This window comes from Hippocampus comes, unplaced genomic scaffold (assembly GCF_001891065.2).
Source record: "Hippocampus comes isolate QL1 unplaced genomic scaffold, H_comes_QL1_v1.1 scaffold174, whole genome shotgun sequence".
Taxonomy (NCBI): domain Eukaryota; kingdom Metazoa; phylum Chordata; class Actinopteri; order Syngnathiformes; family Syngnathidae; genus Hippocampus; species Hippocampus comes.
The window spans coordinates 7243007-7260018 of record NW_017805983.1 but is presented as its reverse complement, the minus strand read 5'-3'; the positions used below and the strand labels follow the sequence as shown (position 1 = coordinate 7260018).

At 41.0% G+C, this 17012-nt stretch overlaps 3 protein-coding genes across 5 annotated transcripts in view; all 3 read right to left on the bottom strand.

Annotated features, from left to right (window-relative positions):
- eed (embryonic ectoderm development) overlaps positions 1–1737 on the bottom strand; it is a 7802-nt gene extending 6065 nt beyond the window's left edge. Inside the window, exons 1-3 of one of the 3 annotated variants that reach the window (XM_019891669.1) lie at positions 1582–1737; positions 939–1091; positions 757–849 (exon numbers count right to left, since the gene is read on the bottom strand). In XM_019891669.1, the coding sequence (XP_019747228.1) occupies positions 757–849; positions 939–1091; positions 1582–1701 (366 nt within the window). In that variant the 5' untranslated portion in view covers positions 1702–1737. The remainder of the gene's footprint in view (positions 1–756; positions 850–938; positions 1092–1581) is intronic. The other 2 variants (XM_019891668.1, XM_019891670.1) reach the window with 2 other exon arrangements.
- A 422-nt stretch (positions 1738–2159) lies between these two features.
- On the bottom strand, positions 2160–11841 carry pwp2h (PWP2 small subunit processome component). The gene is made up of 21 exons (XM_019891650.1): positions 11671–11841; positions 10642–10754; positions 10480–10574; positions 10292–10391; positions 10063–10206; positions 8759–8894; positions 8441–8673; positions 8182–8325; positions 8035–8105; positions 7830–7966; positions 6963–7111; positions 6736–6883; positions 6244–6394; positions 5441–5621; positions 5215–5362; positions 5015–5123; positions 4187–4252; positions 3867–4085; positions 3230–3380; positions 3083–3157; positions 2160–2438 (listed from the first exon to the last, which is right to left on the bottom strand). Exons 1-21 carry the CDS (start codon positions 11686–11688, stop codon positions 2234–2236), a joined length of 2793 nt encoding a protein of 930 aa, XP_019747209.1. The 5' UTR covers positions 11689–11841; the 3' UTR covers positions 2160–2233.
- A 343-nt stretch (positions 11842–12184) lies between these two features.
- On the bottom strand, positions 12185–16718 carry pjvk (pejvakin). Its single transcript, XM_019890675.1, has 6 exons — positions 16411–16718; positions 16150–16345; positions 15606–15747; positions 14156–14273; positions 13158–13301; positions 12185–13095 (listed from the first exon to the last, which is right to left on the bottom strand). The coding sequence occupies exons 1-6, from the start codon at positions 16622–16624 to the stop codon at positions 12794–12796; spliced, it is 1116 nt and encodes a 371-aa protein (XP_019746234.1). The 5' UTR covers positions 16625–16718; the 3' UTR covers positions 12185–12793.
- Positions 16719–17012: the final 294 nt, after the last annotated feature.

Genomic DNA, 17012 nt, shown 5'->3' with positions numbered 1-17012 from the left:
ATTTGCACAACGAAATAACGCTGAAATACAGAATAAGAGGACAGGCAAAGAGAAATCTCGATGTGCATTTGCTTGATTACGCAGAGAAATCCTGCGGCTTACTAGGCTTTAAATAGAATAATTCAAATGAAATAAATAGGTAAAGATATCTGAAATTATTTCTACAGGATTGTTTAAACGAAATTAACATACATGCGCACTGGTCTGGCCGGCCGCGCTCCTGTTTAGCAGTTAAATAGCAATTAAATTACAGCGCATTCTCTGTTTTATCCAAATTGTTTGTTTTAAAACAAGTATTCCGTAGTTTAGTATCCGCACATTGTTTTAGTATACATTTTTTTAAAACATATATTGTGGCAGTCATAAGGAGCACACACGATTGACTGTAAACACGTCTTTATTCCACGACTGCCGACAAGTGGATCTATTCTGAACAAGGACAGAATAGTGTCCACCATAATATTTATTAAAAGAAAAATAAATAAAAGTCTGCGAGAGAGAAGCTCGACCCGAACCTGTTTTACTTCCGCATTCCTGTCGTTTTGGTCCGGAGCAGAAATTGCACGTGTGACCGCAAGTGGAGCTGCTTCGACGCTGCGCCGGAGTTGTCACGCTCAGCGGCTTTGCACGTGTGAACGCTCCACAAAATTTGCTCCGGTGTAAAATACATCGCAACAAAATATTTCGGTGCAGCGTCGGACCAAATGTGTGCCGTGTGAACAGGGCTATCATTTCAAATGGGAAGAGCTCAGTCACCCTGTTGCTCCCAACTGTGGCAAACACCAGCGGGTCTCCCTCCTTACTGTGCCAGTTGAATTGGACTCCGAAAAGAGGCTGGCCATGGTCTTCCTGCAATAATCATTGCATTTCAGGTTAGAGTGTCAGCATAAAGATGAGGGTTTGGGAATTAGCAAATGAATGTGTGTGTTCGCTCTCACCCGCAAGCTGTTGACGCACTTGAATGAGTATCTGCACTTTTTGGACTTCCATTTGCCTTTGCCCCAACTCTTCCTGCCTGGGGCGTTGGAGGTGTTGGTGGGCGTGTCAGGGCGTTCAGCATTGGTGCCACTTTCAACACTGACAGCATCATCCTAATACACGACACAAAATTAAACAAAATCAGCTTTCAACAAACAGCAGCTCAACTAAAGCTGCCGGGTATTACTTAGGTTAAAATTGCACCCTAAATGCAGAACGACGAATGACGTTTCACATAAGTCGGTCAAGTACATATATTAATTAATTTGAATGGTCATTCGTTTTTGTTAGAGCTGACTAGAGTATTAACTTGTGCTAAGAGCTTCAGCTACTAACGTTGTTCATTTGATTAACAGCGGAAGCAGAGAGTGAGTCCCTTAGGAACTAAACGTAATTCGTTCTGTTTTTGACACATGTTGGTAAGAGTGACCACATAAACTAAGTTACTCCCAATTAACTCGCCAGTTACTACTTGAACAAAGCGTCAAGCTAGCAGATGTTCATGCTCGGCTACTTCAGCTAACTAGGGTGCTAACTAGGCTCACTGCTCACACGATTTAACCTCATGTCGATGGAGAATCACAACAACATTTCATCACTTACGTTCTCGTCCCCTGACAAATCTGGGTTACTGTTCTCATCACTGCTGAGCTTATGTTTCTTGAGCGCTACTTCTTTTCCCGCTTGAGACAGGGACTCAGACATGTTCTTATTTTCCCTCATGTTGATGTAACTCCGCCTTTTCCGTCCAGCGGCCTCAGCCGCCGCATGGGCTGCTGGGAATAGTAGTTCAAATCCAACTCGTGAAACGAGCACTGAGACGCATGGGAAAAAAAATGCTGGTCACGTTTGATTTTTTAAATCGAGGTTTGGTCGAGTGTGCAAAAGATTTAGGCCATCTTTAGATTCGTTGTTTTAATTAGTTGTACCACAACAGTCATTTTTAAATGTTAAAAATGTCAAATTCATAAAATCTATTTTTAATTTTAACACTTAAGCCATAGCCCTGCGATTGGCTGGCGACCAGTTCAGGGTGTCCCCCGCCTACTGCCTGAAGACAGTTGGGATAGGCTTCAGCACGCCCTGCAACCCTTGTGAGGATAAGCAGATTAGAAAATGGATGGATGGATGGACTTTAGCCAGATAAAATATTGGATGCAACCTTTTTAGAAATGCACAACTCACCTTTATATATGATACATTTATTTAAAAAAGAAAAGAAAAAGCTTTTACAATTGTGGCATTGATGCAAAGTCTACAGTATCATCTCTTCATCTTCCAAGTTGGCCTGGTTCATCTCCTCAGACTGTTCTTGATCATCATCATTGTCATCATCATCATCATCAGCATCATCATCATCATCCTGGCTATTCTCCTCCTCCTGCCCTAATGCCCTCTTCATGCCCCTCTGCTTGGACAGGGCCACAGCATAGTGGATGTTGTACAGGTTGAAGTCACAGCTGAAGAATGAAATCAAGGACAAATCATAATCAGTTTTCAGATTTAAATCAATTTGGAATTTTATAGACCAGGGGCATCACAGTCACTTCTATCGCAGGCCACAGTGCAGTCATAGCTTCTCAAAGAGAGCTGGTATGAGTGAGTGAGTGAGTGTGTGTGTGTGTGTGTGTGTGTGTGTGTGTGTGTGTGTGTGTGTGTGTGTGTATTTATGTTAAATCACCTCAATGTATTATGTATACACAGTGGCCCGTGTATTTGTTATTATAAATATTTTGAACAATGTATTACGTTTCCAATCCGAAGTAATGGAATTTAGTGACAACTACATATGCATTCTATTGTTCAATTCAATTTTTATTAAGGTATTTGGTGTGAACAAATCTTTGTAAAATCCGCAAAAATTGAAGACGATTGCAAACTTTGGTACAGGTTTCTGCTCAAATGAAAAAGATATATTTGAAAAAAAATTATTTAGCAAGAACCACGAATGAGATACTGAGATACATTTAATTTGTTTTGGCGGGCCAGAAAGAAATTGATGGGGTGAGCGATCTGGTCCCGGGGCCTTGAGTTTGACACATGTTGACGACAAAAGGGGGATGATAATGATGATTAAGTTGATTATTATAATGATGAGACTTACAGTTTGGCCAGGTTGTCCCAGTGTCTCTGGATGCTCTTCTGCAAAGCTTGCAATGTGGGCAGTATGGCTGCTGATCTACACATCAAACACTACTGTGAGATCTTGTACTGCACTCTGCATTCAACTGAATTGAGAGCGGGAGCAAACCTGTTCTTGAGCTTTTGTCCATGCAGCATGAGCAGGCTCTGAGCCCAAGTCATGTAGAACTGCAAGTGACCCGACTTCTCCAAACATGCTGCCACGAAGCCCAGCAACTTCTCCACATAAATGTCAGGGAGTGTCCCACAAACGACTGGAACTGGAAGAGAAAACATATTGTCACATTGCACACAATACAGCTGTGGAGCTGCCCACTTGAAATTTGTTTTACATTCCTATATTTATAGTTTAATCTGTAAATATACCACAAACATTGATCCAAAGCACTAAAAAAAAACGACACACTATTATTTTACTCTTAACAATAAATGGATTTATATATTATTTGATTTACAAAAAAATACACCGAAAGTGAATATGTACATGCTCATTTTGAGAAGACACTCTACAACTTCTCTTAACAACCCTGGTTAAATGTAGCTTCTCCCTTGCATAAAAAGTCTCTCAGTTGAGATTTATCACTGTAACACACTTCCTTGACATCAATTACTACATTACTGTTTGCTAGGGTTTGGTACAATCTTGTGGCCAGTAGAGTGTAAAAATAAAAGGCACCAAAAAATGCAAACAAATGAATTTGATAATAGCAAGCACGGCTAGGCAGAGGTCAAAGTAGTTCACTCACTCTGCTCGTGTGGCACCGTCTCTAGCACCTCCTGTTTGAGAGCCTTTTCATTGAGTCGGAATGCCAAAACGATGGCAGCCGCCCACTCCTGATGCCGCAACTGTTTGCGTATGCTGGCCGGCGTTACGTCTAAATCAAGGTCATAGGGGTCAAAGACCAAAGATCCGTCGAGAGAGTAGATGAGCAGGCCTTCGGTGGTTGTGGCTGCCCAACTGCACCCTGAAAAGGGAAGTCAAGACAAACCACGTCAAAGCCTAGATTTCCCCCCCCCCGATATATCTTTTTAAACACATTTTATTTATATGTCTTCTGTCACATACCTGTTGGAGAGAAGCGCAACGAACTGACTCGGATCTCAGGCTTAAAGTGTCTGGAACTCATATCACCTTGGGGGTGCAGACAAAATTTTCAAATTGTATCTACATACACATTAACGTCACAAATAAGAAGGAGTTCCACCAAAGCCGAACAATCATGCCAGATAGTGGTAGATTCTTCCCTTCCAGGTAGTTCTGGGGACTACGACCATGAGCCACTTAGCAGCTCGCCACCTGGTTTTAAATAAGTCAGCATAGGGTCAAATAACATGCCTAATGTCAATCCATCCCTTATCTGAACCGCTTGTCATGGTGTTTTTATAACAATGCACTTCACCGCTCATTTTTACAAGAGAAAACGTGACTTATGAGTTCAATTCGTTGAGTGACCAAGCTTGCTGATGTTTTCACCTTTTCCTCAGAAGAAACCAAGCAGGAAGCTGTGCTGACTACTCGAGGGACTGGTTCCATCACTCTTATAATCTCTAAGTCCCGTACTGCATTTCAAATCAATATTCCCCTTTGAAATGAAGTGAAATGCCATCAACTCATTCCAGTCCCTCAAAAAACACCAATATATTTCTTTTGCGTTCTTCTAAAACAAAATAGCATTGTATTTTATTTTAAAAAAAACATGCTGTGTTTGAACTGATGTCCATGGAGATATTAGTGCACATCAATAAAACCAGAGCTCTCAACTACTTCATTTTGTCTCTTTTAGTTAATGGTGAGAGATGGGGTAGACCCACGATAGATTATGCAACCATCATTGTCAGAGATGATGTCAACAATGTGTCTTGGTAAGCGAGGTAATCAAAGCCGACATCTTACCCCTCTTCACTCCAGGGAGACTAATGCTGACCCCGTCTTTGTCACCGGCTCCCTCGTCCACCAGAGCGAGGCTGCCAAACTCCGTCATCTTACGTCGGTCCAGGAACTCCTGAAGGTAGGATACGAGCACTTCCGTCAAACACCAGTGCTCTCATATCAGCCTCAGCAAATCTTCCATGCTGCTAAATGTGCAGTCAGACCTCCATGGCGTCAAAGGACAAGTTGCACGAGATCTCAAACTTCTTCAAGAGCATCTGTTCCTTGACATTGTAGATGCAGACAAACTTGGATTGGCCACCACTTAGAATGGAATCCCCGTCAGCAGAGTAACACAGTGATGTGAAGCACCTAGATGCGGCACAAGTGACATTTTAGCATTCTCTGGGGGAGCGTGACTTGAAGAAGGGATGCGGTCTAGTCATTCACTTGGCCTTGGACAACTGCTTGGCGGTGACTTTATCAGACTCTTTGCGGCCCATCTCCAGGTCATGACATCCTGCCACTGAGCTGACCTGTGCCGCCGTGTTGGGGTTCCAGAAAGAGATTTCTCCATTCAGCGTGGCCACTGCCAGCTCTTGACCATCAGGGCGGTAAGTCACTGACAAAGCTGAAGTGACCAAACAAAATAATAAGGAAGCAAATAACAAATGAAGAGTTTTTATTTAACCTTCTTGTCCCTCTGTCGAGTCATCAGTGTCTCCCTTCCTTATTTTGTAACCATTTTAGCGGTGTTAATGCAAATGTAATAAAACCTTTCCAGCGGTGGGCATTTTTGTCTTAATTTGTCGGCTCCAACTTCAGCTTTTTTTTTAATATATCATAAATTTGTCAAAGGATATCAAAATTCCACATAAATAGCTGAAGTGGAACCTTATTCGGAAGAAAAGTGTGGGCAGTAGAAGAGGTCATCTTGACTTGACTTTTGTAATCAATTCATTTTTTTAACTGAATGTATTTGTTATGGAAGGAAACTGATGTGCTTATTCCATGTATCTCTAAAAAAAAAATAAAATACACAAGGACGGTTGCTTCTTCTCACATTGCTATTTTACGCTAATAACAATTATTGATACTAGTTAAAAACGCTGTACAGTAAAAGAAGCAAAAATATTATAGCATCTTAAAAATTACAGAATATGCTGTGTCAAAAATGGCCATAAACAATCTGAAAGGGCAGTCAAATCGAATAAGGCCTGACTACTAAAGTAACATGAATGCAAATTGTTTACCATCAGTGGTGAGGTGAAGCGTCTCCTTCACTTGCCAGCTGTCCATCATGTCCCACAATCGGATGGTCCGATCCCACGAGGAACTGGCAAGGATTGACTGAACTGGACTGAAACACAAGCAGCTAACGGGACCCTCGTGGCCACCTAAAATCTGACCAATCACAGGAAGCGTAGGGATAACATTTGCATCTATACTCATTGAAATTTGACACCTTTTGACATTTCAAAGTAATTCAATATCCTAAATGTCATTTTTTTTACCCCGAATTTTTTTAATGTTTCCTTAAGTGCGCCAAAATGCAGACAAATGAAAATATGTCATTATTTTTGGACAGATGCTACATTAAGGCTGTTCCAGGTCAAATTTGACCCATAAACAAAATCATTATACATTTTAAATGATCTACAGGTGAACATTTGACATCAACAAGTGTTTCGAGGATATTTTGTGTGTGCCTGAAAAATTATGTAAGGTTTAAAGTAAGAGCGTACCTCCAGCAGTCTTCCAGTTTGCATGGACCACAGGAAAATCTCAAAGGAATCCTGAGCCCCTGCACTCACCAGTTCCCCACTTGTATCTACTGCAAGCGTAGAGAACTGCGCGGGGCGAGGCGACGTGAACGTTCGGAAGTTTCGGTACCTGAAGCAGAAGAATGAATGTAAGTCATATGAACTGTTCAGACCTAATTTCTCATCTATCATGTCCGACGCATGACTACCTGTGAAGGTCAAACGCTCTTACAGTCCCGTCCAGAGAGGCGCTCACCACAACAAAGCCACTGGAGGTGAAGGCGACGTTGGTTACGCTACTGGTGTGCTCTGTGAAGGTGACGAAGCAAAGGCAGCTGTTGGTGTTCCAAATTTTGACCTAGAAAAATGGAGAACATTCAACACCATGAGAGCTTGTTCCTGTACAAATAAAACAATTGTACCGTAAAACCTTGTGAAGAATGTGTTGATATTTTTGCTTTGTGTTACGAGTAAAAAAAAATGGTTGTGAGTGGGTTTCAGATGGGCGTTGCTCCAGTGAAATTAAACAACAACAACAAAAATGAAGCAACTGTGGTACAAGAATGCACTCTGAGTCGTTGGGATAAACAGTCAAACATTCAAACACAAAATGAAAACACTCGCAAAGAGCATGGAACAGACATTCACACTGAACTAAGTGTGTGATGACTGGCCAACTGATGTCACATACAAGGCCACGCCCCTGAATATTATAGTACTGTATATCTGTGTGTGTGTGTGTGTGTGTGTGTGTGTGTGTGTGTGTGTGTGTGTACATATACATTTTGGCTTAATTACATGTTATAAAACCATCCATCATCCCTTATCCGAACGACACGTTTTATTAAGTTTGAACATGTGTTTGTATAAGAATTTTAATATATTAGTCTAAATGTCTTCATTACAAACATAACAAAAAAGGAGGGGTTATTTTTGGCTGTGTGGAATGGATTCATGGCATTTCAGAGGGAAAAATGGATTCAATATATTAGGACAGTGACTTATGAGCTTGGCGATGGAACGCATTAAACTCGTAAGTCAACTTTCCACCGTACAGTATTTGCTTTTGTACTCACTTTGCCATCATCTCCTCCTGTGGCGATATACTGCCCGTCTGGCGAGTAAGCCAGCGACGCCAAGTTGTTAAAGTGTCCCTGCTGTTTGAAGACGTACGATTCGCTCTGCCACTCCCACACCAGAAGCTGACCCATCCCTGGAACAACAACTGCATTTAACAACAGCCAAAAGTCACACACCATCATAAAATGAATCCTCTCTCACCCGAGCAGCCAAAGGCAATCCAGTCGCCAGAGCAGTTTAGGGCCACGGAAGCAATTTTCTGGTCTGATATACTAAAAGGAGAAACACGATAATTGTGGCTTAAAATGTCCCCTCGCAAGCTTTCACTGAACATCAACTGTCTCTAACCTGAGTGAGTGGATGAGGTTAACCTCTGGAAGTTCATGCAGGTGGAAGATTCCAGAGGAAAAACCTGTGACCAGGATGTGCGTGGGCTTGTGATAAGCAGCCGCTGTCAGGTTTGTAAAGTCGCGCTCCTTGTTGAAGAAGTGCCTACGAGAGCAGAGGGCGAACATTTCAGAAAGGGCATCGCATCCCACCATCCTGTGGTGGGACTCAGACGATGTGAGAGGTCGACAAATGTGAACATATGTGGAAGTTAACTGACTTGCTAATCTGCTTGTATTGGACTTTCTTAGTTTTCTTATCACTTTTGGACTTTTGAGCTTTTCCTCTGATGACCTCTCCCTCTTGGACTTCCTCCCCTCTCTCTTCCTCCTCCTCATCTTCATCCTTTCTCGGCATCTTGGGTTTGTCTGGTTTATTCTTCAAAACAAGGGAGTCCAGCTCTGCGTCACTCTCCCAAACGCACAGAACCCCGTCCTGGCTCACTGTGTACAGCTGCAGACCCACGAACACATTATTGTGGGATATTATCATTAGCTTTTGATTTATTGTGGGGAAAACAATGAAATAAAAGACTCACATCCAGACTGTCTTTCTCGAAGAAACATCCCACGATGATGTCCTTGTGTCCACCCAGCGTGTAGTAGGTCAGATTCATCCAACGCTCTGCACCAAACACCCACGTGGACATGTCCTTGCTGCCCACTACAAAACACCTGACGAAAAATACAAATCGGAGTGGGCCTTATTTAGTAAGAAGCTAAATATCAGGCACTAAATTGCATGCACACTGACTTGAACAGATTGGGTGTGCTGCAGCAACACATGTAAAAGTGGTGGAGACAGTCGGCAGGTGACTCTACTTCACAATAAGTGGCAGTTTGACAGATATAAAAAGTAAATCTTGCTTAAAAAAAGGCTTCAATCTATTGATTGCTACTCTCATCTGAAGGTTAAGGATAATTACACTTTGTGTACCTGAAGCAACCACGTAGCCTCTGCTACCTGAATGGTAACATACAATGGGAAACCCTATAGGCCAATAATTAACATCTACAGCATGTGGCAACGTTGTTACCCTTTTAAGCCAGTGCCCCCCAATGCACATATTTCACACAAGAAGAAAACCTAGAAAAACAATGCACAAAATGTGGATACAGTGGATTTGGATTATGTACCTTCCTTCTGTCAACTAGTGGATGAGCATTTGATTGTTTTGTCTGTTGAAAAAATGTGATCGATAGATACAGTGATAATTTTTTTATTCTATTTTTTTTGTCATAATAATTGGCACTGGGTAATTTCCCACGGCATTTCTCTCAGGACACATTTATCTGTGACAAACTGGTTGAGAATCACCATTTTAAGCAATGGACATCTGAACAGTAATAGTGATGCAACACATGCAGACAGGTCATATAACAATACTCACAGGCGTACATTCTTCAAACACTGCGAAGAAAAACTGCCACATTAAGAAGCCCCGAGGTGGCCAAGGGGCGCACACCCGAATAAGAAGGAGCTTTGATTTTATTTAATGAGGTAATAACTGTATGATTGAAAAAATGTAATATTCTAACACTGTTATTTTAAACATATGCCACGGGCCTCTAAAATATGGACGATAGGTTACTTTTTTATATCTGTAGAATTTGTTATTGAGCATTGTTTTTCAAGTTAGAAAACATATTTCGGGGGCATTTCCATTCATTTCACTGGGGAAAGATTATTTGAGATAAAAGTGTTTTGCATCACGAGCATTGTAAAGAACCAAATTAAACTTGGATCTGAAGGCACCACTGTTTTCAAAACAGCCAAATTGGGTCCAGTGTGTTCTCGAGCTCTCTGCTCACTAGTGTCAACCGTCTTGTTGCACTAACTTACTTGGAGTCGTCAGTCCAGTCGATGCAGGTTGTTTCATCATAGGGACCGTGGTAACTTTTGTCTAACACAAAGGCGTTGAATTCCCGCTGCTTGCCAGGAGCATGGTACATCAATGCAACATTCTCCTTCGTGACGACAAACTTCCTGTAAACCAAAAAAATAAAGCTCAGGTTGGTACTTACACATTAAAGTGGTTAATGTAACTGCGCACTTTATCAGACATAGTTACCTGCCATCAGGTGAGAAGCGGATGCTATTGACAGGTTTATGAAAGTGGAAATGATGAAGGATGGCGCGTGTGATGAGACTGACCAGCAATGCTGCACCATCTGTGTAAACATACAGGATTTGTTTTAGTGTTTTAAGTATCACATGTTTTTGCAAAATATGAGACAAAAGAAAAATCTGTGGTCTGACCTTCATCAACCACGATTGCCACGTTCCCATTCGGCGAGATTCCCACGCATGTAATGTTCTTTGCAGTGCATACTGGTAATGTCACTGATGTGTTGCTGAAGAATAGACGTATTACTTCCCTTTTCAATGTTTTATAAATGGCGTACGACACACAACACTTACTTTTTGAGGTCAAAGATGGAGATTCGATTTCCAACTGGACTGATTACAGCGTTGCCGTCCTTAGCGAAACTTAGATTCCCCTGACGATAGACAGCTCCGAGCAGATTCGAAAACTTAATGAGAAAGGATTTTCAATTTTCAATTTTCAATTTTTTCAACACAGTCAAAATGTTCAACAATGCAAGGCAAGCAATCAATTCTGTTTGGCAGTGGTGGGGGAGAAACTTAACGTTACTTAAGTATTTCTTTTTCTGACAAGATTTTACTTTTACCGAAAACATTTTAAAACACATATCTGCACATTCTTGGGAATACTTTTTTTTTTTTTAAAGTTTTTCTTTTTATACCGCTGCAGAAGACAACACAATGCAACGTGTATGAAAGCAAGGTATGATCAACCACAGTTAAGATCTTGGTTGATTGAGATCTTAAGATCTTATACAGGGGAAAACGTTAGGAGAGCTGTGTCATCATGGAATGTGAACCGGTGACCAATGACCCCTAAGATTTGGAGAAGCTTGCTATTCCTTACTTAAAGAGGATTTCTTCTTTCGTCAGAAAAAGGAAATTAACGCTGGTAGCTATTTTGTGTCTTGAGAAGTGTATAACAGAAATGTTACAAAAAGAAAAAACTCGTTGGTACTTAAGTACGTTTCAGAGTCTGTACTTTTACTAAGGAGTTGAATCACAGTACCATCAACGTAATTTTTACATAAGTATCCGTCCTGGTATTTAACTGGGAGTATTTTTTCAGTTTGAATATTTATTCATATAAGTATCTGTCCTCCTACTTGAACAATTGTAAAAGTGCGAATACTTCTGATTTCATCTGGTGCCGAATAAAATGGTAACAGCACCGTAACAACACGGTGAATGAGTGAGCCGAACTTCAGCGTTGATTTGTGAGATTGTTTTGTAGTGAGTGGATTAATATTTCAAAACAAATAAAACAGTATAATTAACATTTAGATTCTTCCGAGGAACGCTCTGATCCAACTTCTACCGGCAGAGCAAAGAATCGTCACTCACCTTATATGCAAACTTCATTTTGCTCGATATCCCTCGAATGGACTGTACTCTATGGTCAATTTAATGCTGAGCAAATGTAGAGGGGAATATTAATAAAAGATCTCAAGATGACACACATGCTTGTTCATCTTGCGCCACTCGCACGTGTTTACGTTGTGTTGACACTTGGAACTTCCGCCTGTAGTTGAGTCACAGGGATATATATGCGCCATCTGGCGGCAAGGAGGACCGACACTCGGTCAAAATGAAAATGTAGAAGAAAAATCCAATGTTTTATAAGTATCCAAAGATTTTAACGCATACCAAAACACTGATGAGGTTCGTAAAGTTTGTTACTTTTATTTGGATTTTTTTAACTGGATGTATATCATTTTGGCATGCACAAATGCACACACACTTGCACGTGTTTGCATTTTTTAGTTCATATGTGTGTAGTTAGATGTGTCCACTTTGTCAAAGTGAAATATTAATTGTTAAAAAAAAAAATATATATATATATATTTTTTTTTTTCTGAAATTCATAAAATATTTGTAAAACAGTCAGCTTTCTAGCTGAAACATTTTGCTATGTGCTCATAAAATGATAACATTAGATAAAAATGTCCATTCTGTCATTGTCCACGTCAACAAGCTCACACTTATTTTTGCAAGTACATTGTGTGCTCATTGTTAATTCATATTCAAAAAAGAGTGATTGAGTGACGAATTTGCATTTCTAAGAGCGTAACATCAACTTAATACTTTGTACCTTGAATATGGACTCTAATGGGAAATCATTTTTGTGTGGGCATGATTAACTAGCAAAATACCATCTCTCGCAAGACTGAAGTGTTTAGTATAAGGATGTGTCGGGCGAAATGCAGGGAATAAAATAAATGCATAACTATCACAGGCAGTTCGGTATGTTTGATGTTGTACCAAGCCTTGCTCGTTGTTCTGAAGAGAGCCAACAGTGAGACGTCCCAATGCTCGTATTTCTTTAGTATTTGCTCAAGCAGCTTATTTTTGTCTTTAGATTTATCGCAATAGAGTAGGTCATGTTCAGGGCAGTGCGGTGGTGATTAGTTACTCTTATTTGTGGAACAACAGAAATATTTCAGCCTGAAAACAAAAACAAACTTCATCACTTCAGAGTTTTGTGCCAGAGGTCGAAGCAGGGTACAACATGCAGCCGTACATATTTTTGCCCACCAAACGAGCATTCCACACAGCCATAGACAGTTTCTCTTCTTTGATTGCCCATGCCGCACAGCGCACATGGCCCCTTGGGGATGTTGTGTTTCAGGAGGTTGACGCGTGTGTGGGAGCTTTCCCTCAGGTAGCTGGTGGAGATGTCGGTCATGCTGGCGGCTTTCTCGTAGTAGTCAGTCATCGAGTCGTCCATGAAGGTATCAGAGTGAGTGAGCTCTTCCAATGTTCTGTCATCTGCATGCACAGAAAGCATCTTGTCAAGATATGGTGGGAAAATGAATCAGTCACAACGGCACCTGCTCTGAAGGGGTTCCCATAGATGATGCCTGACAGGAAGCGGCGCAGTCGGCCCATTGAGAAATGACCGATGAAGCCCCCCAGCTGCTCCCTGCTTTGCTCCTGTTCAAATCCACCTTGAGATCCCGGTGCAACGCAGATATCTGATCGAGCAAAATAACAAATAGTATAGTTAACTTACTATAGTTGGTTACATACATAAATAGACTTCCTGATCTCCTAAGGCACTGGTGTCAAACCTTTTACACCAAATAGCACCTACAAATAATTGTTCATTAATAATGAGACAAAAATTTTATTCAGTGTTTTACCACTGGAACAACATGCGCAAATTGAAAATTGACAGTGTACTCAAACATAGGAAACAAACAAAAAAATCTTTTGATAATGATGCAATTAAAATATTTTACTCCTGACAGCTAAGTAAAAAATGTCCCGGAATAAAAATTTAAAACAAACCATTCTGTGTGTTAGTTGTCATACACGGACGCATAATCAGCAAGTGGACACTTTACAGCAGCCAACTTTACATAATCTCCAAGTGGAGATCTTCTAGCAGTCCGTGTAATCGTACTTTGCATGCGCCAATCTCTTGCATGGACTCCAATGAGTCACTTCAGCTGTGCGCAATTTAAAAGGAATGAGAGAGGCTTCTACGATTGGCCAGGAATCAAGTTGGTAGTGTTCACTCCCACTATGGCGCAAATGCCCATTTTGAACTGCGCTCGTGTACAAAAAGACCATCAAATCGCACTTTGCGCTAGACTAACGGCAAGCACAAAAATACTCTGCGTGCAGAAGAGCCTTCAGTGGAAAACACATGAGTTTTTCATGTGACCTTGTAATTAGGAACCCATCATTTCAAACATAACACACTTCTCATATTTGAGGTGACTCACTGCCTTTCATCTTAATTCCAGAGCAAAACACTTTTACTTGAGAAGTGCACTTACAGGCTTGATTGTGTGTTGGTGAATGATGTGCGTGACCCTCTTACCGAGTCGCCCGTCCAGTCGAACAAACAGCTCGCAGATGCTGAAGGCGATGGTGGTGTGAGCCGGGATGACAATGGCCTTATCTCGGCCTTTTGGGTTCCTGCCATCATCGATCTGAAACTGCAGCAAAAAAACAAACAAACAAACAAACAAAAACATGAAAGATCCATTTTAAAGTCATTTACATGCTATCCTTCAAACAAAAGATGGTTACTGCCCCAAAATGATTTCAACCACGGGGTTCTAAGTGGATGTTAAGCCAAACTGAATAAAATAATCTATCTATCTATCTATCTATCTATCTATCTATCTATCTATCTATCTATCTATCTATCTATCTGGCAGGGAATCCACATTTTTTTTTTTTTTTACATTTTAGGGTAACAAATGTTCTTGAAAAAAACAATGGCATTTGAGTAAGAATCTTTGTTTCAAACAATCTTTTTAGTGTCACAAATGTTCTTGCAAAAACAAAGGAATTCGCGCTTTTGTTTTTGTTTTTTTTCTTCCAAACAATATTAGCTTTCTTTCCACCAATATGAATGGATTTTCTCTCACTCTTTAAGTGTTGTGTTTTATTGTGTCATTTCTTTGCTCTTCACCCCTCACCATTCCCCAGGTTCACTGTTTTGCCCTCAGGCTCCCTGAAGATAACTGATGTACGCCTCATTGATAGTAAATTGTACACGTGTACTGCAGAGAACCCAGCCGGCAATGTGTCCTTAAGCTACAATTTACACATCCAAGGTAACTTTGTGGGGTTTTATGATAAAGTCGGAAACAATAACATGTTTGTTGAGAGCACTTTCATGTTGATAGAATTCATGATAACGGCACTTCTCTCTAAACTGTTGACATTATGGATAGATATGATAAAACACGTGTCAAGGTTGTTCTTTTGTCCTTAGCCAAGCCCAGGATTCAGCCCGCACCCCCGCTACTGAAAGCCCTGGTGGGACAAACAGTCACGCTCCCATGTGTGGTCCAGGGGGAGCCGAGCCCAGAGGTCAATTGGTTTCACAATGGTCTTCCTGTTGGGATCAAGGACACGTCACCCTTTAGGATCCAGCACGTCAGCATGGCTGACAAAGGAACTTACCAATGCGTGGCTCGCAACAGCGCTGGACAGGAGACTTTGGAGATCATGCTGGAAATTCTTGGTGAATTCCTGTTCCTTAATACCAGCCTTTTACAGCTCAAGTAAAAAAACAAACAAAAAAACACTCGACTTTTCTTTAAAGTTTGGATTCAGTGTCTACCACATACTACTAATCATAACATAGGGTCAACTAATCCTACTATGTAAAATAATCTATCTATCTATCTATCTATCTATCTATCTATCTATCTATCTATCTATCTATCTATCTATCTATCTATCTATCTATCTATCTATCTATCTATCTATCTATCTAGATATATACTGGGGAACAGTGAAGGATTTGTGTTTACCCTCATGGTGGCCCCCCTCATGCCAGCATGGACTGTCAGAGAGCACTGGCGAGTGGTGCGTATGCTCTCCATGACGACACACAGGACACTCCATCCGTTCTCCCTCAATTGGCGGACCAGGCAGTGTTCCACATCCACTTTCCTTTAAAGCAGTTCATTTTCAGTACTGTGATTGTTTTCTATAAAGTCTTGTTCGTGGTTATGCATTACACGTGGAATATACTGGAAGGGCTTAACTGGAGCTAGACTGGTTTCTGACAGGGCTATAGCATCCCGTAGACCCAGTGTAGCGCCTTCCCTGCTCCAATGTCCTAAATTTCCATCAGTGTAGCATAACATAATCATTTATTCAGGGATGTCCACTTCTCATATTTCTTCAGTCACAAATATGTCAAACATCAATTGTATGTCTGACCTTCAGTTCAATTGAGAAAAAGATGTGTTGTTTTTTTTTTTTGGCCTACGATCATAGTTTATCATATGTCGGGAAAAAAAATAATTTGATGATTTTCAAATCTGGTATGAATGAATCTGATTGCAATACCTGGAGTTGAGTTCCCTCAGCAATGTAGGCACTTCCACCTCGTGTTTGGTCACAATGCCAAAGGAAGCTTTGACGGCCACCGAGTCGGAGCCGCTTACGTTGAACCCCACGTCGTTGATGAGGTGGTTTCCAAGGCGACCGTTGAGGGCCACGTCCGATTTGTCCTCATAGTTGAGAAGCTGATATGAGGATACACCTGACAAAAGTAAACCCCCTTTAATAACTCGCTTACAGTGTCTTCAGATTTCACGTTTGCTCTACCTGCTGTGATCTCCTTCTCCCCTACTAGGATATCTTTGAGGGAGAATGCAGTGGAGGCATATTTGTTCTTTTTCTTCCAGAAACGCCTCTTTCTCTTCCTGGTGACAAGGCTTAGTGGCTGATAGCGGTCGGCCTCGCTCAGGCTCGGGACGGGGATCAACCTCCCAGTGTCGCCCACCTGCTTGACAAAGTTCTTGGTAGCCGCTGCAAACATCTCAAATATGGAACTAGAAGCTCAGACTATCCTTGCATCTCACGTTGGCTGTTAAATAATGCAGTGTTTGGAAGGTAATATGTGTGTTCACCTGGTCACCATGAGGCTGTAACTTCCTGTCACATGACCCCATGTTGTGGAAAAATATATTATGCAGATTTTAAGTGCAAATGTATTACAGGAGAAGACATTTTTTTGCACTGATAGTTTAATGAATGGATGAATTCTTCATTTTGAACATGTGTGAGAGTGACATAAGAAAGAAACACTTAAAACAGACAAAATGAATTTAAGATAAAATAAAACCTAAAAAAACAGCAACAACAAAATTTGAGCTCAGTGGCAAAAAAAATAATAATGTGGAAATAATACTGGCCTTTTTGGCTGA

What these genes read in the sequence shown, in the direction of transcription:
- pwp2h (XM_019891650.1), bottom strand. An exon ending in CAGGAGGAGATGATGGCAAA is followed by an intron (nt 7,112 to 7,829) that starts GTGAGTACAAAA and finishes CCATTTTTCTAG; the next exon opens with GTCAAAATTTGGAACACCAA. An exon ending in AAGCAGTTGTCCAAGGCCAA is followed by an intron (nt 5,363 to 5,440) that starts GTGAATGACTAG and finishes TGCCGCATCTAG; the next exon opens with GTGCTTCACATCACTGTGTT.
- pjvk (XM_019890675.1), bottom strand. Translation starts at nt 16,624, where the DNA reads ATGTTTGCAGCGGCTACCAAGAACTTTGTCAAGCAGGTGGGCGACACT. An exon ending in TGAGGGGGGCCACCATGAGG is followed by an intron (nt 14,274 to 15,605) that starts GTAAACACAAAT and finishes TTTTTGCTGCAG; the next exon opens with TTTCAGATCGATGATGGCAG. An exon ending in TGGGAACCCCTTCAGAGCAG is followed by an intron (nt 13,096 to 13,157) that starts GTGCCGTTGTGA and finishes CTGTGCATGCAG; the next exon opens with ATGACAGAACATTGGAAGAG.